This window comes from Gigantopelta aegis, chromosome 10, assembly GCF_016097555.1.
Source record: "Gigantopelta aegis isolate Gae_Host chromosome 10, Gae_host_genome, whole genome shotgun sequence".
NCBI classification, from domain to species: domain Eukaryota; kingdom Metazoa; phylum Mollusca; class Gastropoda; order Neomphalida; family Peltospiridae; genus Gigantopelta; species Gigantopelta aegis.
The window spans coordinates 12521443-12548345 of record NC_054708.1 but is presented as its reverse complement, the minus strand read 5'-3'; the positions used below and the strand labels follow the sequence as shown (position 1 = coordinate 12548345).

The 26903-nt window shown below is 38.6% G+C and overlaps 1 protein-coding gene across 2 annotated transcripts in view; it reads left to right on the top strand.

Annotated features, from left to right (window-relative positions):
* The first annotated feature begins 815 nt into the window (after window positions 1-815).
* LOC121383392 (BCL2/adenovirus E1B 19 kDa protein-interacting protein 3-like) overlaps window positions 816-26903 on the top strand; it is a 35302-nt gene continuing 9214 nt past the window's right edge. Inside the window, exons 1-3 of one of the 2 annotated variants that reach the window (XM_041513395.1) lie at window positions 816-960; window positions 3629-3797; window positions 13502-13559. In XM_041513395.1, the coding sequence (XP_041369329.1) occupies window positions 918-960; window positions 3629-3797; window positions 13502-13559 (270 nt within the window). In that variant the 5' untranslated portion in view covers window positions 816-917. Of the gene's footprint in view, window positions 961-3628; window positions 3798-13501; window positions 13566-26903 lie in introns of both variants that reach the window. The other variant, XM_041513394.1, reaches the window with a different exon arrangement.

The following is a 26903-nucleotide window of genomic DNA, read 5'->3' as shown; positions in this document are numbered from 1 at the left end:
CTCACCTGGAAATTTTCCTAGGAACACATTTTGCAGAGGTGCTCGGGTGGGGTAGACCCTATTAAAACGTCAACTTATGCGAACACGTAACTGTTGAATGGTTCACTTTCTGTTAATTACATTTGTTTTATTGGTATCATCATTCTTTAATATTTAAAAAAAGAAGAAAAAAAGAAAAGAAAGAAGGAAGTCTATAAATAAGTTTATAACTCGCTTTAATTATGTTTAATTTATGAATAAAATTGTTTTCTAAACATTGCGTGACTCACAAACAATCGGTATGCATTATTAAATATGCATTTCATATAGGCACATATTTGGCTTCTTTAGGATATACGTTGACAAAACACACAGATAGTAAACAAAAAACTACTAGCAATGAAACATGCAATATATACATCAAATTAGAAATATCTTAATACATTTAATAATATAATTATATAAATGAAAGTATTTTTATGTAGGCAGGGCATCGCGCTAATGCGATCCGTGAGTAAGTCTGTGAATTTATATCACTAACGCCTAGTAACGGTACCTCACTAACAATCTGTCGGCTGTTCAATGAATTGGTGGAGGGGTGGGGGGGGGGGTGAAATCACAACAGGGCACTGCGCAGTTAAACACGTTATGGGGCTTGTGCACAATGACACGTAAACTATGGGGAAAATGTCGTTTATATTCGTTCCATTCCGACAACATACGTGAAGCCAGTTTAAGGCTACCGGAATTAAACGAAGTGTGCCGAAGTACAATTATAAATAAATAAAATAATCTCCCTTACCAAATTTCGCCAGTAGAGGCGTTGCGAACGGGCACCTGATGTATACAATCTTGACGTCATTATCAATAAAACCAAAACATCAACAAACTGACGTGTTGAAGTCGAACATTTAGAGTTTTACTTGCTGGTTTCAAAAATGGCTTCCATCGAGAGGCGACAGCAAGGTGAAGATCTCAATGGTAAGACATGTACCTAAAATAGGGCTGCCTACGAAATATTTCCATGAATACTCTACTTAGAAATGGCGGAAAAATGGAACAATCGCAGTTTTGACAGCTGGCTAAAAATAGAATTTAGCATTGATTAGAACAGTTACTCGGATACCATTTAGTATTATGCAGTATCAAATAACAGAAATATATTTTGACAGTTACTTGAACCTATTATAAACTGTGTTGATCTGTATATGTTTATACATGAAGAAGCCCACCATTTACAGAAGGTATTAATTAATATTATTTATTATTAATTTTTATAGTGAGCCTTAACTGCTGTTAAATTATTTAGGATCCATGCATTGGTATAATATCCGCCCGGTCCCCTCCATTATTATTTTTAGTTACGGTTGAGGGTTGGGGTTGGGGGTTGGAGTTGGAGTTGGAGTTGGAGTTGGAGTTGGAGTCCTCCATTATTATTTTTAGTTACGGTTGAGGGTTGGGGTTGGGGGTTGGGGGTTGGAGTTGGAGTTGGAGTTGGAGTTGGAGTTGGAGTCCTCCATTATTATTTTTAGTTACGGTTGAGGGTTGGGGGTTGGGGGTTGGAGTTGGAGTTGGAGTTGGAGTTGGAGTTGGAGTTGGAGTTGGAGTTGGAGTTGGAGTTGGAGTTGGAGTTGGAGTTGGAGTTGGAGGTTAGGGGAAGGGGGGGACCGGGCTGATATTTTTCCCATGCATTGCCATTGTCTTGATTGTATCATTATTTTTACATTTGGGGCCATCCGTAAAGGACATATGCACAACATTTTGGATTGTACCCACCCCACCCTATTAATGTACTTTTATGTAGGCAACATCTTTTTTATGTTTGACATTCCCAGTCTGGAGCTCTACGTGGTAAGACGTGTTTGTTTTGCTTGTGCACACTGCACATGCTTTCGCGGCTCGACTTGGGGATCCTTCACTTCGTTGTTTTTGTCAGCGAAGTGAAGTTTTTTACTGGGATGTATGCGGCCATTAGAACTGATTGAACGCTGGAACGCTTCTCGTTTTGACAGCCTGTACCACCAGGTTGGATTCTTTTTTAGCGACATTCCTTGCCTCCACGTCATTTCTCCTTCTGACTATGTTGACTTTTTTTTTTCGTGACTCGTATGATGGCCATTTTGCAGAACGCCATGGTTGTTCGCGTTTAGTCTCTACATGTCCGAGCCTGTCCTAGCAGCACTGGAAGATTGACCGGCCCACGCTAAGAAGAAATAGGAAGCGGGGTCGGACCCTACTACTCTTTTCTAGACTTTACTTTGTTTTATTGTGATACCATCTCGTATCCTCCGGAGTCGGGCACGTCCGCACCACTATACCAACCCATGACGACTGGACTATACCCTAGTCTGATTCTCTCTTTGGTACAGATGGATCCGGCTTCTCAAGATCTGTATTTCAGCACAGCACTACACCTTCAAGTTTCAACGTCTATTGACTGTCAATGTAGGGGTTTTCTTGATGGGATGCAATCCATCTCGTCCCTACAAGCTGTGCACCCTAACGGTCTTAACAAGGCCACTCACGTGGACATATACATGTAGATCAGACTTCAAACTTTTAGACCTTCGTTCAAAAGTTTATGGCGAAATTACTTTCTTTTTTTAATATTATTAAATAGTCTGATCCTCTCTTCTTTCTCTTATTTATTTTTGGACTGTCCTTCTAAAATGCTCCAAATTATATAAATATTCGACCGAGCAGTCAATTCTTTTTATTTTTGGCTTATAACTTTTTTTTCTTTTTTAATAAAAATTCTATTAACTTTTTTACTAATTGCTATTTACAAAATTCTGCCCATTTTCAACTATTCGATTGATGCGCGGTTGGTTTGGGATCATTCCCCATCGGTGGGCCCATTGGGCTATTTCCTGTTCCAGCCAGTGCACCACGACTGGTATATCAAAGACAATGGTATGTGCTAGCCTGTCTGTGGGAAAGTGCATATAAAAGATCCCTTGCTCCATTAGGAAAATATAGCTGGTTTCCTCTGATGACTGTGTCAGAATGACCAAATATTTGACATCCAATAGCTGATGATCAATTAATCAATCCAGTAGTGTCATTAACCAAAACAAACTTTAATTAACATCATTCTTTCATGCTGAAATGTACATTGGATACAGTTATGAGCTTGGTATATGTACGCTGGGGTGACTGTCCATAAAATCACCTTCTCCCATACACCCTTCATACATGATGCCCAACCCCTACCCTTCTAAGTTCTATGGTTGTACATGTACCCGTGCATAAATTTATAGATTGCCCCTTTTCACGTTTTCTTAAATATTTTAAGATCCCAAAAGTTTTAGTAATAAGAACCAGGCAATTCCTACATGTATGTAGTTTTATTGAAAATCAATGTGTGCAGTGAATTGTGCAAGGGGGTGAGTCTAGACTGTGATGGCAAGTGAAGTTTTTAGAGGGGTTGGATCACGCTCAACCCATTACAAAAATTGGAAAAAAAACCCCCAAAAACATGGAGGTTTTTGAACCCCAAACCTCCCCATCTGCACAGAGCATACACACCTGAAAGGTTTGTACATGTACAGTACATAATATTTTAATTATAAAATAGCCAGTGTGAGTTACTAGCTAGGGCCAGGCAATGTTCTGTGATACCATTTAAGAAATATACCATTTCTTTCAGATTCATGGATAGAGCTGCAGAATTCTAGCCCAAGCCAGACACAGCTTACAGATCCTGCTGCTCTCCATTCTGTTTACAACGGCAACTTGGAGAAGCTTTTGATTGAAGCGCAGAGGGAATCGCGCACCCCGTCTCGACCCAACAGTAAAGAATCATCTACAAGGGGCAGGTAAATGTTATCATTTGTTCTTTAGTGTACTTAATAAGGGTCAGCATGTATTTGTATGTACATCTGTGATTAGTGGTTGAACTTTCTTGAGATGCAGTAGGTTATGGCATTAATCATCCATTGGTGGACATATTGGAGGTTTTAACCATTCTAACCAGTGTTCCATGACTGATATCTCAAATACTGGTATGTGATGTCCTGTCTGGGGGAAATGCATATGAAATATTCCTTGCGGCTAATCAGTAGCAAAGAAGTAAGAAATGTTTTATTTAAATCCAGTAGAGAGCTTTCGACACACAAACATATCATGGGTAGAATATTGTTTTAGGTAATGTAGGTTTTTTTTTTACCCCTTCCAAATGTGTTGTCTCATACCATAGAAGTATTAGAACAGAATCATAAATCGATTGCAAATCAACGGGTACTTTACCACTAAACTATGTCCCACCCCCTAAATACTAGAATGTATACATGTGATAGCCACAGGTTTCATTTTTCATCTTTCATGTCTTGACCAAGTGTCACAATAACCCTTTGTTAAACAGATGATAGCAATAGGTATAAATGTGCTGGCTGTTGCATCCAAGCCATATTAAATTGGCTTTCCATTAATATTTTAAAAGTGGAGCAGGGCTTAAAGGACAGACCCTAGTTTTTAGACACTGCAGCATATTTTCCACTATTAGAGCTGTTTATGATCACTGAAATGAAACATTATAAATATTTTATTCTTTAGATTATCCATTTCCGTACAACCAAAGTGTTTCTGGTCATCCTAGTGTTTCTAATACAAAAAATTGCATTTTTCATATTTTAAAACCGCACATGCGTCTGAGAAGTAGCAGTTTATTGATTTGAGTTCTAGTCTATTTTTAAGGATATTTTCCATTTTAATGTCACAGACTTTTCTTTCACTCTATTGTAACTTTATCTAAATGAGTTACGGTTAGTTTCCATTTTTGACGGGTTAAAACTAGAATCTGTGCCTTTAAGTAAGGTGGGTGGACATGATCCCCTCCAGTACCAGTGGTAATTTACTGATAGCTGGATTTGTATGTTACATATCATTTTATTTGTATTAGATGTAGGTCTGGTATAGTATATAGAGGATAATAAACGAGTTACCAGTAAGGTGGGTGGACATGATCCCCTCCAGTACCAGTGGTACATTACTGATAGCTGGATTTGTATGTTACATATCATTTTATTTGTATTAGATGTAGGTCTGGTATAGTATATAGAGGATAATAAACGAGTTACCAGTAAGGTGGGTGGACATGATCCCCTCCAGTACCAGTGGTACATTACTGATAGCTGGATTTGTATGTTACATATCATTTTATTTGTATTAGATGTAGGTCTGGTATAGTATATAGAGGATAATAAACGAGTTACCAGTAAGGTGGGTGGACATGATCGCCTCCAGTACCAGTGGTACATTACTGATAGCTGGATTTGTATGTTACATATCATTTTATTTGTATTAGATGTAGGTCTGGTATAGTATATAGAGGATAATAAACGAGTTACCAGTAAGGTGGGTGGACATGATCCCCTCCAGTACCAGTGGTACATTACTGATAGCTGGATTTGTATGTTACATATCATTTTATTTGTATTAGATGTAGGTCTGGTATAGTATATAGAGGATAATAAACGAGTTACCAGTAAGGTGGGTGGACATGATCCCCTCCAGTACCAGTGGTACATTACTGATAGCTGGATTTGTATGTTACATATCATTTTATTTGTATTAGATGTAGGTCTGGTATAGTATATAGAGGATAATAAACGAGTTACCAGTAAGGTGGGTGGACATGATCCCCTCCAGTACCAGTGGTACATTACTGATAGCTGGATTTGTATGTTACATATCATTTTATTTGTATTAGATGTAGGTCTGGTATAGTATATAGAGGATAATAAACGAGGAAGAGCACTCTCATTTAATTATTATTATTTTTTACGTCATTTTACCATATGTGCTTGCAGCCAGTTATAATATTACAGTATTGATCCTAAAAGTCAAATGTGTGGAATGCAATACAATGACATTATTTGGCATCAATGTTCAGCGCTGGAATTAAGATGCATAATGCTATTTTACTTTATTTCTTAACCTCATTATCATTGGTTACTTGGGTCCAGGTCGAGTTTGGTAACTTTGACTCAAGTACTCGAGTCCAATATTTTGAACCTAGTAAAGAATTCGCTTAAAACACAGTCAGTCTAGGATTGATCCACATCGGTGGGCCCACTGGGTTATTTCTCGTTCCAGCCTATATGTACCATGACTGGTATATCAAAGGCTGTGGTATGTGCTATTCTGTCTGGGATGGCGCATATAAAAGATCCCATATTAGTAAGATATCTCTTAGATGCACCATCCCACAGACAGGATAGCACATACCACAGCCTTTGATATACCATTTGTGGTGCACTGGCTAGAATGAGAAATAGCCCAGTGGATCCATCGACAGAGATCGATCCTAAACCGACCATGCATGAAATGATGAAGCGAGCACTTTAGCACTGGGCTACGTGTCTCTACACCCCCCCCCCCCCCCCCCCCCCCCCCCCCCCCCCCCCCCCCCCCCCATAATCATGACTAAGTATATATGTAGATGAATAATATTGGGTGACCAGAATAGTCCTTTATAATGTCAGTCAGCACATTTTCTTGCCAAAGGCGATATGTACATTGAAACGTTTCTTGTCTGTTCGTCAGGTGCCAAATATATGATATAATTCTTATGCTTTATAGGCAGAATACATATATATAATATATATATACATAGAGGCTATTGATCATTTTTGACACATACATGGTGCATACATGTGTAGCTACATAAATTTGATAATAACTGATACCGAGTTTGTTATTCTATTTATTACCTCAGCTATTTTTTCTCTAAAAGCCTTTATTTTCGACGCACATGCACGAAGGCCAACCTGTATAGGAACGAATGTAAACCACTTTACGCACTGTTATGAGAATTACTATAACGTAATTTAATCACATTCATAGATAATTTAAAAAAACACAAGTTCTCTTTATTCTGCTTCCAAATCTATAATGAATTGCATTAAAATGACATTTTGTTAATAATTTAACACCAAAAACAGAGACCCGCAAAGGCAAACTCTTTAAACTACACGACGTCATTTTGTGTGTTTGTCAAATCGTGATGACGTCATATTTAGTACCGACAAAGTCATTGGTTTGTAAGCATCAAATTGTCCAGTAGTATTGTTCGTTAGACCAATGCAGAATATTTCTCACTGGGAAAATATGGAAAATATTTTCCCTGTTATGAGTGACCGCTGGGGTAATAATGAACCATATTTATATACATTTATATCATTACATGGGGTGGAATCTAGCTTAGTCAGAAGCGTGCTCGCCTGAGATGTTTGGGTCATAGGAATGAACCCCCTCATGTCAGTGGACCCATTCTCAGATTGTTTTTATTTTCCAATGCCGTCCCCCCCCCCCCCCCCCCCCCCCCTGTATCTCAAAGGCTATGATATGTAACATCCTGTCTGTGGGAAAAGGCAGATTAATGTGTCAGAATTATCATCAATCACTTGACCTTTAATAAGTACGTACGTATTCATGATTAATTAATCAGTGTGGTTTATTGGTGTCGTTAAGCAAAACAAACTTTACTTTGTTAGTACAGCATTATATAGAATTATGTGTACATGTACCTACATACAAGAATACTTTAAAATTGGTTAATCACTGAATCTGAGTATTTGTTTAATTCACTGGAAATAATTCACGCTTAAACATTACTATAAATAGTACGGGTGTGTTTATTTACTGGGTGACCAGTACAGTAATTTATAATGTCAGTTAACACACATAATTTCTTTTCCAAGGTGATCTACAGTTACATATGTGCAGGGCTCACCATGTCCATTGCCAAATTAGCCATTTGCTAATTTTGATACAAGGTGGCTACAACATTTAGCATTTGGCTAATAAAATTTTCTTTAAATTAATTTTAAAACAAATACTCAAAATATGTACAAAATTGGCTAAAACAGAATTGTTTCCAATGTGAGCCTTGACATGTACGTACATGTAATTTTTTGGATATGGCACTATAGAATTGAATGCTACCACAGTCAACAGGGGGCCACCCCAGAAAGAAAATGGGTTGCGTTTAGGGTTAGGGTTAAGAAAATCATACAGAAATGATAAGAATGATTAATTTTGGCAAACGGTTAACTTAAAAAACAACAATTTTTTTTTTTTAATATTTGGGTATGCATGACGCCATACCCATTTTACCCTCTGGCAGAAACCCGGAAAAGGGTGTGGGACTTAGTCCAGTGGTAAAGCGTAGGGTTTCCATGAGTACTCGGGTACTGGCCGAGTCTAGAAAGACTCAAGTCCGTTTAAAACTCAAGTACCTGTGCAAGGAAGAGCACTCTCATTTAATTATATATTTTTTTTACGTCATTTTACCATATGTGCTTGCAGCCAGTTATAATATTACAGTATTGATCCTAAAAGTCAAATGTGTGGAATGCAATACATTGACATTATTTGGCATCCATGTTCAGCGCTGGAATTAAGATGCATAATGCTATTTTACTTTATTTCTTAACCTCATTATCATTGGTTACTTGGGTCCAGGTCGAGTTTGGTAACTTTGATTCAAGTACTCGAGTCCAATATTTTGAACCTAGTAAAGAATTCGCTTAAAACACAGTCAGTCTAGGATTGATCCACATCGGTGGGCCCACTGGGTTATTTCTCGTTCCAGCCTATATGTACCATGACTGGTATATCAAAGGCTGTGGTATGTGCTATTCTGTCTGGGATGGTGCATATAAAAGATCCCATATTAGTAAGATATCTCTTAGATGCACCATCCCACAGACAGGATAGCACATACCACAGCCTTTGATATACCAGTTGTGGTGCACTGGCTAGAATGAGAAATAGCCCAGTGGATCCATCGACAGAGATCGATCCTAAACCGACCATGCATGAAGCGAGCGCTTTAGCACTGGGCTACGTGTCTCTACACCCCCCCCCCCCCCCCCCCACATAATCATGACTAAGTATATATGTAGATGAATAATATTGGGTGACCAGAATAGTCCTTTATAATGTCCGTCAGCACATTTTCTTGCCAAAGGCGATATGTACATTGAAACGTTTCTTGTCTGTTCGTCAGGTGCCAAATATATGACATAATTCTTATGCTTTATAGGCAGAATACATATATAAAATATATATATACATAGAGGCTATTGATCATTTTTGACACGTACATGGTGCATACATGTGTAGCTACATGTACATTAAATAATGTTTTTGGTAAAGGAAAGAAATATTTGTTTTATGACACCTCAGTACATTGTAAACTATTACTATTTCTACATTGTATTTTGACACTAAGTTGGCAGACTTGTGACAGTTACAAAAATTGCATAACCCATTTATTGGTCACCCAAAAATCAATTCAGGCAACCCATTTACTTTTTGTGTAACCCGTTATGTCCATTTATCAGGGTTTCTAGATTATGGTAGCCCCACTGCCATGGCTAGTGACATTCAATGTTGGTCTAGTAAATATAACTACTATTGCTATGCCCGATGGCTAGTGAAAACTAAGTGTCAAATGTTGCAGTTAAGTCTATTTTGTAAATATGAATATCCTGCCCCCATCCCAACCCACCCCCAATGTTAGTGTTTTTAAGCTGCATCTCCCTCTTTAGGTGACATACATGTATATCTGATTATTACTATTATTTAGTAAAATTGTATTAACTTAAAGTAAAGTAAGGCTAGTGAATTTTTAATCATGGCTAGTAAATTTTTTTAATCACTGATCCCATGGCTGGTGGATTTTATTAAAATTCTAGAAGCCCTGAATTTATAAATAATTGCCAAAATTTTATGCCCCCCCCCCCCCCCAAAAAGGTTTCAGAAAATTAGTTTCGTCTAAGCAGCGTGTGAATGAAATGATTAATTATCAAGGTCTGCTTGGTCTAAAGAATAAGAGGAAGTCTACTGCAGGTCTTCTAGAATTTTTATAAAATCCACTAGCCATGGGATCAGTGATTTTTAAAAATGTACTAGCCACAATTAAAAATTCACTAGCCCTACTTTACTTTAAGTTAATATAATTTTACTAAATAATAGTAATAATTGGATATAACACCTAAAGAGGGCGATAGAGCTCAAAAACACTAACACCGGGAGATGGGGTGGGGGCAGGGGTGGGGGAAAATAAAATTGTCAATCGGTCCCACTTGATGTCGTCACTACCAGGGGGGGGGGGGAGGAATTAAAAAAAAAAGCATTGAAGCGTTTGACAGCCTGAGCTAGCACATGTTTAGACAAAGAGAGTAATAACGTCATCACTGATTGGATGAAATTTGACCTCTACTGGCTCTTGAGATAACAGTACATGTAGCTGTTCTGCTTACTCCCACTTGTTAAAAAAAAAGGTGGAAACCGTTTGTTAATTTTAAAATCCTTTATAATTATTGGATACACTACATTTAACAGTCAACAATAAATACATTTATAGATTATTTCATTTTATTTTATGCTATTTTAAGCAGTTTGTATTGCACAAAAGCCTCTTGCTTCGGACTATGACACTCGACCCGACAGAGCTCCGTACACAGGTGTTGACAGATGTTGATTGTAACCAGTTGCAAATTCTGGGTCCTTTGTTTTAATATAAGTGTAATAACTTGATGGCTCTCTAAACCAAGAATGGCGCTATCGTTAATGTCTGTGTAATCTCTTGACCAACTCAGCGACTTTGACAAATGTCTAGCCTAGTGGCAGTCGATTGACAGTGACACTACTGTAGGTCCGACTTCAGTGACTGGCGATATACTTAGGCAGACTTTAAAATCACAAACGTCTGAAAAACCAGACCACTATTGACCACTATTTATTTATTATTTTAAATCATGCACGAGATACCGATGTCTGGGCTGGCGGTCCGCTTGACCGATAGGAATTTGTTCCAATAATAGAAATGGACAGGTGCTTCGGACCGACAAGAATGACAAAAGTGGGACCGGCAAATGCGCGTTTAAAAAAAAGAAAAAAAAGTCTCAGAGATCAAGAATCGGTCCCAGACTGGGGGAAAAGGGCTTTTCCCCACCCCTGGGTGGGGGCAGGATATTCATATTTATAAAATAGACTTTACTGCAACATTTGACCAAAAATAATTCACTAGCCGTCGGGCATGGCAATAATAGTTATTTACTAGCTCAACATTGAATATCACTAGCCATGGGAATGGGGCTACCATAATCTAGAAGCCCTGCTACTGTTGCTGCAAGTCACTAGCAAATCAGGGGATCTTGTAGTTGTATGTAATTACTTTTGAATACACACCACACAGACCAGTTATGATCAGTTTTTAATATACAGTTGGTGAAGACTGAGTCTTCACCTAAAAAGGTGAGTGAGTGACTGCTCCCATCCATACTCACATGGAAGGGTTTAGGAGAGCTGCAAACTGATCAGCTTTGAATACCTTTTTTAATGAATTTGAAACATAATGTCATTGCTTGCATGCAATCATTTAAGGGGAGCCCAGTGGCAAAGTGTTTGCTTGATGCTCGGTTGGTCTTGGATCGATCCCCGTCAATGGGCCCATTGGGTTATTTCTCATTCTAGCTAGTGCACCACGACTGGTACATCTAAGGCCATGGTATATGCTATCCTGTCTATAGGATGGTGCATATAAAAGATCCCTTGCTGCTAATCGAAAAGAGTAGCCCATGAAGTGGCGACAGTGGATTTCCTCCCTCAATATCTGTGTGGTCCTTAACCATATGTCCGAAGCCATATAACCGTAAATAAAAAGTGTTGAGTGCTTCGTTAAATAAAACATTTTCTTCCTTCCTTCATTTAAGGGGATTGATCTTCAGTTCGCCTTGATTTAAGTCATTTTGCTCCTTTTGGAAACTGATATCCCACTACAAGTCATGGGTTGGGTTGGGATAAAGCGGTATGTATCCATCAATGGCAATCAATCAATATCACAACCCACCACATCTGAAGTGAGCGCTATATCCCACCCATATGTTTGGTTGTTGTGTATATACACAAAACAGAAACGGGATTTAGCTCAGTCGGTTGAGTGCTCGCCTGAGGTGCTTGTTTCGTGGGATCGAACCACCTCGGTCGATCCATTCAACTGATTGGGTGTTTCTTGTTCCGACCAGTGCACCACAACTGGTCAGATGGAATGAGAAATAGCCCAATGAGTCCACCGACAGGGATCGATCCTAGACCAACCGTGGATCAAGCAAACGTTTTACCACTGGGCTACGTCCTGCCCCGTGAATGAAAGAGACTGCACTTTATAGCACCTGGTCTGGTCAGTACGATAACATTTCAGTGTAACTGGCTGGTGCTAACATTTTATTTACAACTAGATTTACATGTAACTAAGTTTTAAAGTTTTCTTGTGTCCATTTGTTTGTTGTGCTTTTTATAAAAAAATTTTTAATCAAAGTAAGTTTTTCTCTTGGGGTCCTTTCTGCATTCTACAGTGGTGTCATGGTTAGGCCATCGGACATAAGGCTGGTAGGTACAGGGTTCGCAGCCCGGTACCGGCTCCCACCAAGAGCGAATTTTTAACGACTCGGTGGGTAAGTCCACTACACCCTCTTCCTTCTCACTAACCACTAACAACTAACCCTCTGTCCTGGACAGACAGCCCAGATAGCTTAGGTGTGTACCCAGGACAGCGTGCTTGAACCTTAATTGGATATAAGCACAAAAAAAAGGAAGAAAAAAGTTATAGCATATTTCTCTCACTTGGATGCATCACCCATCTTTCCAGACTGCTATTTGGCAACAAGCCAGAAATAAGACTACATTTGTACATGTATATTACATACATTGTAGCTACATGCATAAATACATGTACACAACATATGTAATTTTCCCACCAATATAAATCAAATTTTGTTGGTTTTTTTGTGCATGCATGTACTACAGGTGTAACAATGTATGTATTCATAGTTACACACATGTATACATATTTTGAGCATGAATTGTGTTTATATTACTCTTTGATAAAAAGTGTTTGTTTTGTTTAACAACACCACTAGAGCACATTGATTTATTAATCATTGGCTGTTGGAATTCAAACAATTGGTAATTTCAGTGTATAGTCTCAGAGAGGAAACCTGCTATATTTTTCCACAAGTAGCAAGGGATCTTTTCTATGCAGACAGGATAGCACATGCCATGACCTTTGATATACCAGCTGTGGTGCATTGGCCGGAAAGAGAAATAGCCCAATGGGCTAATGCACCGACAGGGATCGATTCCAAACCGACCTCGCATCAAGCGAGCACTTTACCACTGGGCTACGTCCTGCCCCTATCTATTTGATATGCTTTGAATAAACATGTATCATTTAAATAATGTAAATTTTTTTAATTTATTATGCTAACAGTAAATCTTGCACAATTTTTGTGCTTGCAAGCTGAGCCCAAATTTCCCAATTTTATGTGCATTGATTTTAAATCAAGAAAGGAAATGTTGTATTTAATGACCATTTCAGATCAAAGTCTGTCTCATATTGGCTTGAAATAAAATGTTTCTCTGCATTTTAACACATATGTGTATGTATGTGTCTCTTTATATTGTCACTCTATATTGTCACTCTAGATTTGTTTTTGTTGTTTCGTTTCAGCCCTAAGAGTCCTCACAGTCCTAACAATGAGTGGGCAGGGGAGTGGAGGTCACGACAGGTATTGGTAATTATCATATTTAATTTCTACTATTTAATTACTGGAATAGTATATATACAGTGAAACCCCTCTAAACCGGACACTCTGTAAACAGGAATTCCCTAAGAGTCCTCACAGTCCTAACAATGAGTGGGCAGGGGAGTGGAGGTCACGACAGGTATTGGTAATTATCATATTTAATTTCTACTATTTAATTACTGGAATAGTATATATACAGTGAAACCCCTCTAAACCACTCTGGGACACTCTGTAAACAGGAATTCCCTAAGAGTCCTCACAGTCCTAACAATGAGTGGGCAGGGGAGTGGAGGTCACGACAGGTATTGGTAATTATCATATTTAATTTCTACTATTTAATTACTGGAATAGTATATATACAGTGAAACCCCTCTAAACCGGACACTCTGTAAACAGGAATTCCCTAAGAGTCCTCACAGTCCTAACAACGAGTGGGCAGGGGAGTGGAGGTCACGACAGGTATTGGTAATTATCATATTTAATTTTTACTATTTAATTACTGGAATAGTATATATACAGTGAAACCCCTCTAAACCGGACACTCTGTAAACAGGAATTCCCTAAGAGTCCTCACAGTCCTAACAATGAGTGGGCAGGGGAGTGGAGGTCACGACAGGTATTGGTAATTATCATATTTAATTTCTACTATTTAATTACTGGAATAGTATATATACAGTGAAACCCCTCTAAACCGGACACTCTGTAAACAGGAATTCCCTAAGAGTCCTCACAGTCCTAACAATGAGTGGGCAGGGGAGTGGAGGTCACGACAGGTATTGGTAATTATCATATTTAATTTCTACTATTTAATTACTGGAATAGTATATATACAGTGAAACCCCTCTAAACCGGACACTCTGTAAACAGGAATTCCCTAAGAGTCCTCACAGTCCTAACAATGAGTGGGCAGGGGAGTGGAGGTCACGACAGGTATTGGTAATTATCATATTTAATTTCTACTATTTAATTACTGGAATAGTATATATACAGTGAAACCCCTCTAAACCGGACACTCTGTAAACAGGAATTCCCTAAGAGTCCTCACAGTCCTAACAATGAGTGGGCAGGGGAGTGGAGGTCACGACAGGTATTGGTAATTATCATATTTAATTTCTACTATTTAATTACTGGAATAGTATATATACAGTGAAACCCCTCTAAACCGGACACTCTGTAAACAGGAATTCCCTAAGAGTCCTCACAGTCCTAACAATGAGTGGGCAGGGGAGTGGAGGTCACGACAGGTATTGGTAATTATCATATTTAATTTCTACTATTTAATTACTGGAATAGTATATATACAGTGAAACCCCTCTAAACCGGACACTCTGTAAACAGGAATTCCCTAAGAGTCCTCACAGTCCTAACAATGAGTGGGCAGGGGAGTGGAGGTCACGACAGGTATTGGTAATTATCATATTTAATTTCTACTATTTAATTACTGGAATAGTATATATACAGTGAAACCCCTCTAAACCGGACACTCTGTAAACAGGAATTCCCTAAGAGTCCTCACAGTCCTAACAACGAGTGGGCAGGGGAGTGGAGGTCACGACAGGTATTGGTAATTATCATATTTAATTTTTACTATTTAATTACTAGAATAGTATATATACAGTGAAACCCCTCTAAACCGGACACTCTGTAAACAGGAATTTCCTAAGAGTCCTTACAGTTCTTATAACAGTGAGTGTGCCACGGGGGAGTGGAGTTCATGGAATTAAATATTTAATTAATTGATTAGCATATACAGTGAAACCTCTTTAAACCAGACCCTCTGTAACCGGAATTCCCTCAAAACCAGCCATTTTTTATTGTTTCTTTTTAAATATCCGTGCAGAACAGAACCTCTTAAAACTGGAAATTTTTCTTGGTCCTGAGGGTCTGTATACAGTGAAAGCCTCCTAAACCAGATCCTCTGTAAGTTTACGTGAATTCTCTCAAAACCGAATGTTTTTCCTTTTTAAATATTGGTACAGAACCAGATCCCTCTTGAAACCACACTTTTTAGTTTGTCATTTGGGTTAAAACCAGTTTAGAGGGGTTTCATTTAATTATTTAAATAGTATTTACATTGAAACCCATCTAAAGAAGACCCTCTGTAAATCAGCAGGGTTTTATTTCTAAAATTTGACTTTACACCCATGGCTTTGACTGGGAATTTTCAGTTTCATTTAAAAAAACATCTTGTTAGAATCAAAAAGACTAATACTATACATATACTTGTATTCATTCAAATTAATATCTAGTCTTATGTATTGTTTTCAAAATATGCCTTTATATAATAAAAAAGGAGAATTCTTTTCATTGATTGGGAATTTTTTACTCCAATATTGGGAATAAAAAACGACATAGCTTTTGAAGAATGGTGGGGAATGATGCAGATTATCTGAGTCTAGAAACATAGGTGATAAAACTCTGATTTCACTAAAAAACAGAAATTTTTCACTGACATCAGTTGTGTACATGTAGTTCCTTTTTAAATATTGGTATAGAACAGAACCTCTCATAAGCAGATACCTCTTAAATCAGACTTTAGTTGGTTACATGAGTGTCCCTTTTAGAGAGGTTTTACTGTATTTAATTACTTAGTTGCTCATCAATTTTCAGTTGCCAGGGCGGGATTTAGCTCAGTCGGTTGAGTGCTCGCTTGAGGTGCTTGCGTCGCAGGATCGAACTGCCTCGGTGGATCCATTCAACTGACTGGTTTTTTCTCAACCAGTGCACCACAACTGGACAAAGGCCGTGGTATGTGTTTTCCTGTCTGTGGGAAAGTGCATATAAAATATCCCTTGCTGCATTAGAAAAAATGTAGCAGGTTTCCTCTGATGACTATGAGTCAGAATTACCAAATGTTTGACATCCAATAGCCGATGATTAATTAATCGATGTGCTCCAGTGGTGTCGTTAAACAAAACTTTTTTTTTTTTTTTTTTTTTAAATGTTGCTAGTCAAAATTCTGAAAGTAAAATGTTCCCTGAATTACAAAAATTTCAGTAAGGCTTTATTGAGATTCAATGACTTTAGAAAATGGACAGAAAGAAAGAAAAGAAAGAAAACTGTTTTATTTAACGATGCACTCAGCACATTTTATTTACGGTTATATAGCATCAGACATATGGTTAAGGACCACACATATTGAGAGAGGAAACCTGCTGTCACCATTTTATGGGCTACTCTTTTCGATTAGCAGCAAGGGATCTTTTATATGCACCATCCCACCGACAGGGTAGTACATACCACGGCCTTTGATATACCATTCGTAGTGCACTGGCTGGAACGAGAAATAGCTCAATGGGCTCACCGATGGGGATCGATCCTAGACCGACCGTACATCGAGCGAACACTGTACCACTGGGCTACGTCCTGCCCCTGGACAGAAAGAGGTGTCCACCATACAAGTAGTTTATAAATGCATACAATAACTGAAGTGGATTGGCAAACAGGCGGTAAGCCTGTATAAATGCCTCTCCACAGTGTATCAGTTTAATCAATAAATTATGTGCAAGCTGCACAGGTGGTTCATGACTGTGTATGATGACTTGCAGTATTGACCTCTGTGGTAGTAGATCAGTTCTTCATACTTGATATATACTCGTGGAAAAAAGTTCCTGTGCACCAAATAATTGCATATAGAGTATAATTTAATTGAAATCTGGTCATAAACAATTCAGTAAATAAATGTGTAACCACTTCCTTCCACATCCCAGCAGTGCCCAATCAATTGCACGAGCTTTTCATGCTTTGTGATCATAAGTTGCATTACTAGCATTGTTGGTCACGTGCTCCTCTTTGACGTCATTTTTCTTATCATTGGACTCTAAAACTATGTATGGATTCTCATCACTCAGAAAAATACTTTTGTTGGCATCTGATCGTCATCAACCGGCCTCGGTGGCGTCGTGGCAGGCCATCGGTCTACAGGCTGGTAGGTACTGGGTTCGGATCCCAGTCGAGGCTTGGAATTTTTAATCCAGATACCGACTCCAAACCCTGAGTGAGTGCTCCGCAAGGCTCAATGGGTAGGTGTAAACCACTTGCACCAACCAGTGATCCATAACTGGTTCAACAAAGCCCATGGTTTGTGCTATCCTGCCTGTGGGAAGCACAAATAAAAGATCCCTTGCTGCTAATTGGAAGAGTAGCCCATGTAATGGCGACAGCAGGTTTCCTCTCAAAATCTGTGTGGTCCTTAACCATATGTCTGACGCCATATAACCGTAAATAAAATGTGTTGAGTGCGTCGTTAAATAAAACATTTCTTTCTTTCTTTCTGATCGTCATCAGTGTGATGTCACGCCTGCAAGAAAACTAACTTCTTCGAAAGATGGGCATGATTGCACTTAGAATGGCACAAACGTTGCTAGTCATTTTGGTGTTCATTGGTGTTCATCAGAAAACTATGCAGTGTCTGCGGAGATGTTCTCGACAGTTTAGGAATACTAGGGATCTTTCATGTTTAGTGAGTCGACACGTGACGTCACGTTAACCAATTGTCAATATCAAGTGGGTACACATGTAGAATCATTTGGAAATGACAAGTTTAACATCCCAATACATCCCTGTGTTAAGGCCAATCAGTGGAAGAACTTTACGCAACTGATTAGGTGATCACAAAGTACGACCATGACATGACGTCAATACGTTGTTCTGTTATATCGTCACCGACGGCGCACCAAGCATTGTGTAGACCATATTTCAGGTTCAGAAGACAGGAGGGGATCACTGTACTTTTGACAGATAAATAGTACATCTACGTAAAACACAATATTTTAAAATTTTATAAATATACGTCTCACTGAAATTTTAATGATGCACAGGAACTTTTTTCCGTGAGTATATATACATGTATGCTGTGACATCCACAATACAGGACCTGAAACAACAGCTTGTGAAAATCAGTCAATTTGTTTAGACCTAGCGGGTGAAATAGAAATACACATGTTAAAACCAACCACAAATTACAGGTCTGTTTTCAAGAGACATATTTACATACAATTGTCTCATCTGCTATTTAGCTCGCGATTCTGTTCTATTTTAATTCCATAATGCTCTGAAATACATCCCACAGGTTCTAATTTTCCACATACTGTCCCAAACCCTCTCATCATCCTGTGCTGTCTTATTTCAAGCAAGCTATGTATTTGTTTCAGCAGCTAGGACATATTTCTGTTGGTCTGCAATTAAAAAAGAGGTCATATTTTACTTCCTATTTTGATCCCTGTTATATAGGCCATTACTAGGGCCTCCACGAGTCCAAAATATTATTGGACTCGAGTACTCAAGGGTCAAACTCAACCTGGTCCTATAACTATGCATCTTAATTCCAGCATTGAACATGGATGCCAAATTATGCTATTGGATTGCATTCCACACATTCGACTTTTGGCAATCTAATTAATTACATTACATGTGGATCTAACAGCAGCCCGTTGGAGCTCATGTCCAGTTGACCTTTCATTCGACCAATCAAAACCTTACTTGCAAAATCATGCCAGTGATTTGAAAAGAATTTGAAAACATTCGGGATTATGCCGAGTGTATACGAAATGATTCTGGTGAATTACGAAATATGCCGGAAACTAATTGCAATATATAATTTTATATAAAATTTGTTTCAAGACGAATTAAAAACCGCGATGGTATAGCCATAAAATCTGTTTATACTAGTATACAATCCAGAGTTTATTACTGTACTTTTCCCCCTGTTTTTTCAATATTAAAATAGACCAACAAGTCCGCCTATTGCATAACTAGTCTCGCCCGATATTTTTAGAATTTGTATGCTCCCGAATAATGCTATAAAAGGTGAAGTGTAATTGGTCGATATTTAAATTGTTATTTATAGATGAAATGTCACCTGAACATGGGAGTCCACACAGTGCTGTTAGATCTACTGGTAGAACACAGTAGAGCTAATTTTAATCAGATTGGAATTTTGGTTTCCTTCCATGTCTCATAACCCTATAATGTAATCGACAGCAAGCATATATGACAAAATGATGTAAATATAATAAAACATTAATGAGAGTGCTCTGCCTTTAATGAGTACTTGAGTCCTGTGAACAGACTCAAGTCTTGCTAGACTCTGCCTGCACTAGAGTACCTCATGTACAGTCAGTCTAGGATCAATCCTCGTCGGTGAGCCCATCAAACTGTTTCTCATTCCGACCAGTGCTCCATAACTGATGTAGCAAAGGCCATGGTATGTACTGTCCTGACTGTAGGATACTGCATATAAATGATCCCTTGCTGTTAATTAGAAAGAATAGCCCATTGTGTGAGAGAAGCAGGTTTCATCTCTCATTATCTCTGTGACCCTCATATATGTCCAATGCTAAATAACCATAATTAAACAGGGGTGCAGAAATGGAAAATATATATCACTAGCCCGCCAGACCAGAACCAGTTAAAATTTACTAGCCCAGCAGAATTTCTACTCGTCCAATAATATAGAACAATATATTAATTATAATTTTTTAACAATATTTTTATAATAGCATGCACCCGACACCCCCCCCCCCCCCCACACACACACACACACACTAGCATTTTCACCCACTTCAGGAGCTCAGTTTATGTCCAACTATTTTACCAACCCTCTGAACAAAAACCACACGTATTAATAACATTATTAAGGACACTTGGTAAGTGATCAAGATCACATGGCAAATGAACGAGATCAAACACAAAAGCTATTAGTCAAGACTAGGTTTTTCACATTTCTTTCATGAATATAGATTTACAAAATTCAAGTGACATCCTGCAAGTATTTTAACAAAAGAATTTATTCAAAACATATCGGTAATATATTTTCAACATAAACAAATCATTTGTAGGAGCTATTGACCTTTGGCCGGCTCCGTTTCTGAGGAATAAAGCTAAATCAAAATCACTATCAAAACGGAACCATTTTTGTGTTGTTGTTTTGGGTGTTGTTGTTGTTGGGTGTTTTTTTTTGTTTTTTTGTTGTTGTTTTTTTTGGGGGTGGGGGGTGGCTTTTGGGGGGGGGGGGGTGGCTTGGTGTTTGTTTGGTTGTTTTGTGGGATTTTTTGTTGTGTTTAGCTATAACAGCATTTCAATGTATCAGTTGGCAGAAACGGTGTTGGGATGTTATTATGAATAATGTAAACAAGGCATGTTTGTAATGCCATTTCAACCATACATGTACATTTAATTTTTTGCTTCGGTTTAAGCCATATAGCCATAGATTTTAGTACCGTCTGAGCCAACGCTAGATTCCATTTTGTCCAATTTGGATCCGGTTTCCTTTGGGGCCGTTTTGGCACGGTTCCTGCAGTTTTTTTCCATAAGCACATATGCACTTTCCCACAAAAAGGACAGCACATGTCATGGCTTTCAGGAAGGTGTATGTAACATACTTTTTGCTTTTGCTATCAGATAAAGAACCATCCTCAGTAGTGTAGTAGTTAAGACGTCATACTTAAAGCTGGTAGGTACTGAGTTCACACCCCAATACCAGCTCTTACCCAGACCAAGAAGTAAGGGCCACTACACGAACTTCTCTATCACAAATTACTAAAAGTTAGGCCCTGTCGTGAACAGACAGCTGGCCCAGATAGCTGAGGTGTGCCCATGCAGGACAATGAACTAAAATTAGCACGAAAATGCTTTCAAATGAAATGTCAGACGTATTAATATGTGGCAAATGGGTTTCTTCTCTTAAGTGTAAATTACATTTGTCCATAATCTGTATATATGTATACGCAATGCACAGCGTGACCAAATAACACATACAGACATGCATAAATGGAACCTTATCTACTCAACCTATTTGCACTTGGATTACAGACAAATGTAATTTGCATCTTAAAGTTAAACTGTAAACAATTTGTCACAATTACAGTATGTTTAATACTATAACATGCCTATTTAATTTATTATAATTTACCTTTTTATTACCAGACTGTTGGTACTCATGTATAACACAATGAATTTAAGTGGTTTTGTCTCAAAGCTGTTTTGTTGTTTTGTTTTGTTCAATGACAATGATTTATTAATCATCGGCTATTGGATGTCAAACATTTGGTAATTCTGACATACATGTATTGTCTCAGAGAGGAAACCTGCCACATTTTTACATTAGTAGCAAGGGATGTTTTTTATGCAGCGGCCCACAGACAGGATATCACATACCATATCCTTTTACATACAAGGTTGTGGTGCACTGGATTGAATGAAAAATAGCCTAATGGACCACCAATGGGTATCGATGCTAGACCAATTGTGCATCAGACTGAGTTACGCCCTGCCCCACTCTCTTAAATGCCTTCTAGTTGTTACATGTACATGTAGGTTAAATAGAAATACTTTACAAGATGGAATTAACCTTAGTGACCAGTGGTATTTATATGCAAATGTGCATGTAGCTGTCTAGAAACGGCATGGTGACATTTCATTGTTTGTTCCATTGTCAAGTCGCTAGACATCATAGATTATCTTTGCTGCTTTCAGTGTCATATAACATGATTAGTGACTCGGCAAAAATCAGTAGGCAGGTATTCGTTTACATGTTATGTATGTAAGCTCCGAACGACACATCCGGGAATGACACATCCATTGAGGCCCCACTACAAAGAATGGGGTAGGGCAGAAGATCTGCCTGACGTCTCCTGTTTCCTTTCCTCCTGTCCTGTCTTTTGTATTGAAAAAATGTGAATGTTTATAACAACGTAATGTGCAAAAATCTTAGCTACATATACATGTATCATACTGTATTTTTTAAACAGTTTAATGAATTAATGAATGTTTAATGACACCCCAGCACACAAAATACATCGGTTATTGTGTGTCAACCTATGGTAAATGTGAAATAGTTAAAAGACCTGATTACAATGTATGTGTATGTAAAAAGACCTGTAAATGACAGAAATAAGGGAACACATCAATTTGTAGACCAAATTTAATTCACAAGTAGCATAGTGATGTCTGTATTTCATACCAAGTTGCAATGTGGGATTGAATGTCTGTAGTGTTGAATGTGCTGCCTATATGTTCCCAGTCAACTTCTGACAATATGAATTAATTTTTGATGCAGTCATTATTTCTTGTTGCTATCTGTGTGATCCTTTATTTCTTTCCATCAGTATATATTTAAGTACATGTAATATATTTTCTGTATTTTAAGTTGTGTACAAGGCAAATTTCTTTTAAAAGTTGGTGTTTGCAGATGATGGTTTCTGGGGTCAGATCACACACACACACACACACACACACACACACTCAAAAATAATTTTCTTTAAAAAGATATTTTCTGAGGATGAATGATGCAACTTCTTTCGAAACACTGCTTGACACAGACCAGACCACCCAGCATAATTTCCAGCATACGCGTCTGGAGAGAATTATAATATTCATATACGTGTTATTTGTATGTCCTGAACAGACAGGTTTAACATACTTCATGTTAGGTAATTAATATGTGATTCTAATCATACAGATAAGCACCTTCATGTACAAACAGCCATTGTTCTAGGTATTCAACATTTAGCCCAGATGCATGTACAGATCGAATGGAATACATTTACAAAGTTCAGTAAAGTCAAATTACAACTCCCTTTTTTTTTCTTTTTTTTAAAGTTGATAATCACATATACAAATACATAAACTGTACATATGTTGTGTTTACCAGTAATATCATACTAAATGAGTTTTGTTTTGTTTAGCATAACAACTAGTGCAAATTGATTTATTAATCATCGGTTATTGGATGTCAAACATTTGACCTGTATAGTCATTAAGAAATGCGCCAAATTTTTCAATCTTTTATATGTGCACTTTCCCACAGACAGGACAACACTTTGATATACCAGTGGGTAATGGTTTCAGTGGATGAAGAGAAGATAATATTGTTTAACATGGAATGAGAGAGAGAGAGAGAGAGAGAGAGAGAGAGAGAGAGAGAGAGAGAGAGAGAGAGAGAGAGAGAGAGAGAGAGAGAGAGAGAGAGAGAGAGAGAGAGAGAGAGAGACGGGGGAGGGAGGGAAGGAATTTTTTTAATTTAACAACACACTCAACACATTTTATTTTTGGTTATATGGTGTCAGACGTATGGTTAAGGACCTCACAGATATTGAGAGGACACTCACTGTTGCCACTTCATGGGCTACTCTTTTCGATTAGCAACAAGGGATCTCTTATATGCACCATCCCATAAACAAGATAGTACATACCATGGCACATTAAGCAAGCGCTTTACCACTGGGCTATGTGCCACCCCTATATATATATATATAAAGAGAGAGAGAGAGAGAGAGAGAGAGAGAGAGAGAGAGAGAGAGAGAGAGAGGGGGGAGGGAGGGAGGGACAGAGAGAGAGAGACACACAGATAGATACAGTGAGTGTGAGGGAGGGGGAGAGAAAGAGCGAGAGAGGGAGGGGAGAGAGATAGAGTGTGTGTGAGGGAGAGAGAGTGTGTGAGGGAGTGAGTGAGAGAGAGAGAATGTGAGAGAGAGAGAGAGAGAGTGGGAGGGTGTGAGTGAGTGAGAGAGACAGAGAGAGAGAAAGATAGAGAGAGTGTGAGTGAGTGAGTGAGTGAGAGAGAGAGAGAGAGAGACAGAGCTAGCTAGCCACCCATATATATATATATATAGAGACAGAGAGAGAGACAGATACAGACAGACAGTGAGTGTGTGTGAGGGGGGGGGGGGAGAGAGAGAGAGAGAGAGGGTGTGATGGAGGGAGGGAGAGAGAGAGAGTGTGTGAGTGAGTGAGAGAGAGAGAGAGAGAGTGTGTGTGTGAGAGAGTGGGAGTGAGTGAGTGAGAGAGAGTGTGTGTGTGTGAGTGAGTGGGAGTGAGTGAGTGAGAGAGACAGAGAGAGAGAGAAAGATAGAGAAAGAGAGAGAGAGTGTGAGTGAGTGAGTGAGTGAGTGAGTGAGTGAGAGAGAGAGAGAGACAGAGAGACAGAGAGAGCTAGCTAGCCAGCTGAGCCCATCAAGGGTGATTGATTCTAGAACCAGTCACACCTCATAGAGGTTCCGGCGCATGTATTACAATTAGCAGTATACTACTGTAGCGACACATACTGATCAATAGATTATGTCAGTGTTTACCAGTGGATGACAGGTCTTATTGTTACTGGAGTCTCCATGTTGTAGTTAATTGGTTATTAACTTGGATTCAGTGTGCAGTGCACTGGACGACACCTGCTACCTGTAGCTTGTCATGTGTATGGATTTAATTCTTGTAACATGATTGTGTTTGCTCTTTATTGTCACAGCATGAACCCTACTCATACGGGTTGTGACTGGTCTTTTTCTCTGATATTTGAAGTGACATTCATTCATTCATTCATTCATTCATTCATTCAAACAAACTTATTTTCGTGCTTATATCCATTTAAGGTTCAAGCATGCTGTTGTGGGCACACACTTCAGCTATCTGCACTGTCTGTCCAGGACCTTGTTTTAGTTGTTAGTGATTAGTGGTTAGTGAAAGAGAAGAGTGTGTAGTGGTCTTACACCTACTAGTACCCAGAGTCATTACAAAACTCACTCTGGGTGGGAGCCAGTACCGGGCTGTGAACCCAGTACCTACCAGCCTTATGTCCGATTGCTTAACCATGACAACACTGAGGCCAGTTTGATGATCATCACTCACCTTTATACATAGGGCAAGCATAGCCAAATTGTTAATTGGCCAATTGCAAATTTTAATTCAGTGCTATAGGTAGTACTAAACCAAATAACTTCCGGCTGGGTCAAAGTTCGAGGTGCACCGAACTTTTGATAGAGAAGTGAACACCACAAGTCCTGTGATTGGTTATAAATGTGAGTGTGTTGGTTGTAAAAAATAATAGTTTCATCTGGGTAAAAAAAATGTGCAATTTTATTTCATCTAGTACCAATGTGTCAAGTAGCCTTGTGCTTGAAACATGTATGGGGTACCTGTAAAAAAACAGTACTCGAATTTTGTGCGAAACTAGGATAGTCATAGACGCTACCCGTTATCTCAGAAACGAGCAGCTTGACCCCCATTTTTTTCTGATTCACTTTAAGTGTAAGGGGTGGTAGTATTTATATCCGTGGCGTTTATGTCGGTTGATACGTTGCAGGTAGGAGTTTTAGCCACATATGTTACTATTGTCGTCTATGGGATTTGATTTGGTAGTATACACCCTATAGTTTCATGTAATGTTTAATATTTAGTTGCTAAAGGACCTTACATGTAGCTCTAATACATCTCATGGCAATACATACATGTAGTATAAATGCCTATATATATATATCTGTTTAACATACAGATAGAGAATTTGACATCAACATTAGGGACGAGGCGTAGCCCAGTGGTACAGCGCTCGCTTGTTGCATGGTCGGTTTGGGATTGATGCCCGTCAGAGGGCCCATTGCGCTATTTCTCGCTCCAGCCAGTGCACCACGATTGGTACATCAAAGGCTGTGGTATGTGCTATCCTGTATATGGGATGGTGCATATAAAAGATCCCTTGCTGCTAATTGAAAAGAGTAGCCCATGAAGTGGTTTCCTCTCTCAATATCTGTGTGGTCCTTAACCATATGTCTGATGCCATATAACTGTAAATGAAATGTGTTGAGTGCGTTGTTAAATAAAACATTTCCTTTGACATCAAAATTGGGATGAAAAAAATGGCATAGGCTTTGGGGAATGGTGCTATATTTAGAAGACTAGCACCTTTATTGACAGTTAAATCCCTAAAGTGGATGAACTCAATGGTAGCGATTTTGACAGAAATACCAGAGGTGGAAATATTCGATTGCTTGGTCACCAATGGCAACTACAGGTTTATAGTAGCCCAAGAAAAAGGTAGTGTTAATCATCATCTTGTGCTCCAAACTGACCTATAACTGACTCACCTTGGAGGCAGCTAGCCCCGGAACATCTACATATTATTTCATATTTCTGTATTGAGGGGCATAGAAATTTTGAATTTTGACAAATAGTCTTAGAGAAGAAACCTGTAACATTTTTTCCATTAGTAGCAAGACATCTTTTATATGCACCATCCCACAGACAGAGTATCACATACCATGACCTTTGATATGTCAGTCTTGGTGCACTCGCTCGAATGAGAAATAGCCCAATGGGCCCACCGATTGGGATCGATCCCAAACCGACGGAGCATCAAGCGAGTGCTGTACCACTTGGGCTGTGTCCCGGCCCACAATCATCTAGTAGTGCTCCTAACTAACCTGTGACTTGACTCACACTGGAGACCACTTGGGCTGTGAAACATTACATATATTATTTAAACTACTAGGTACATTAAGTCACAGAGTTTATTACTCTCAATAGATTCAGGTTTTAACCCATTCCAATCAGTGTTTCACA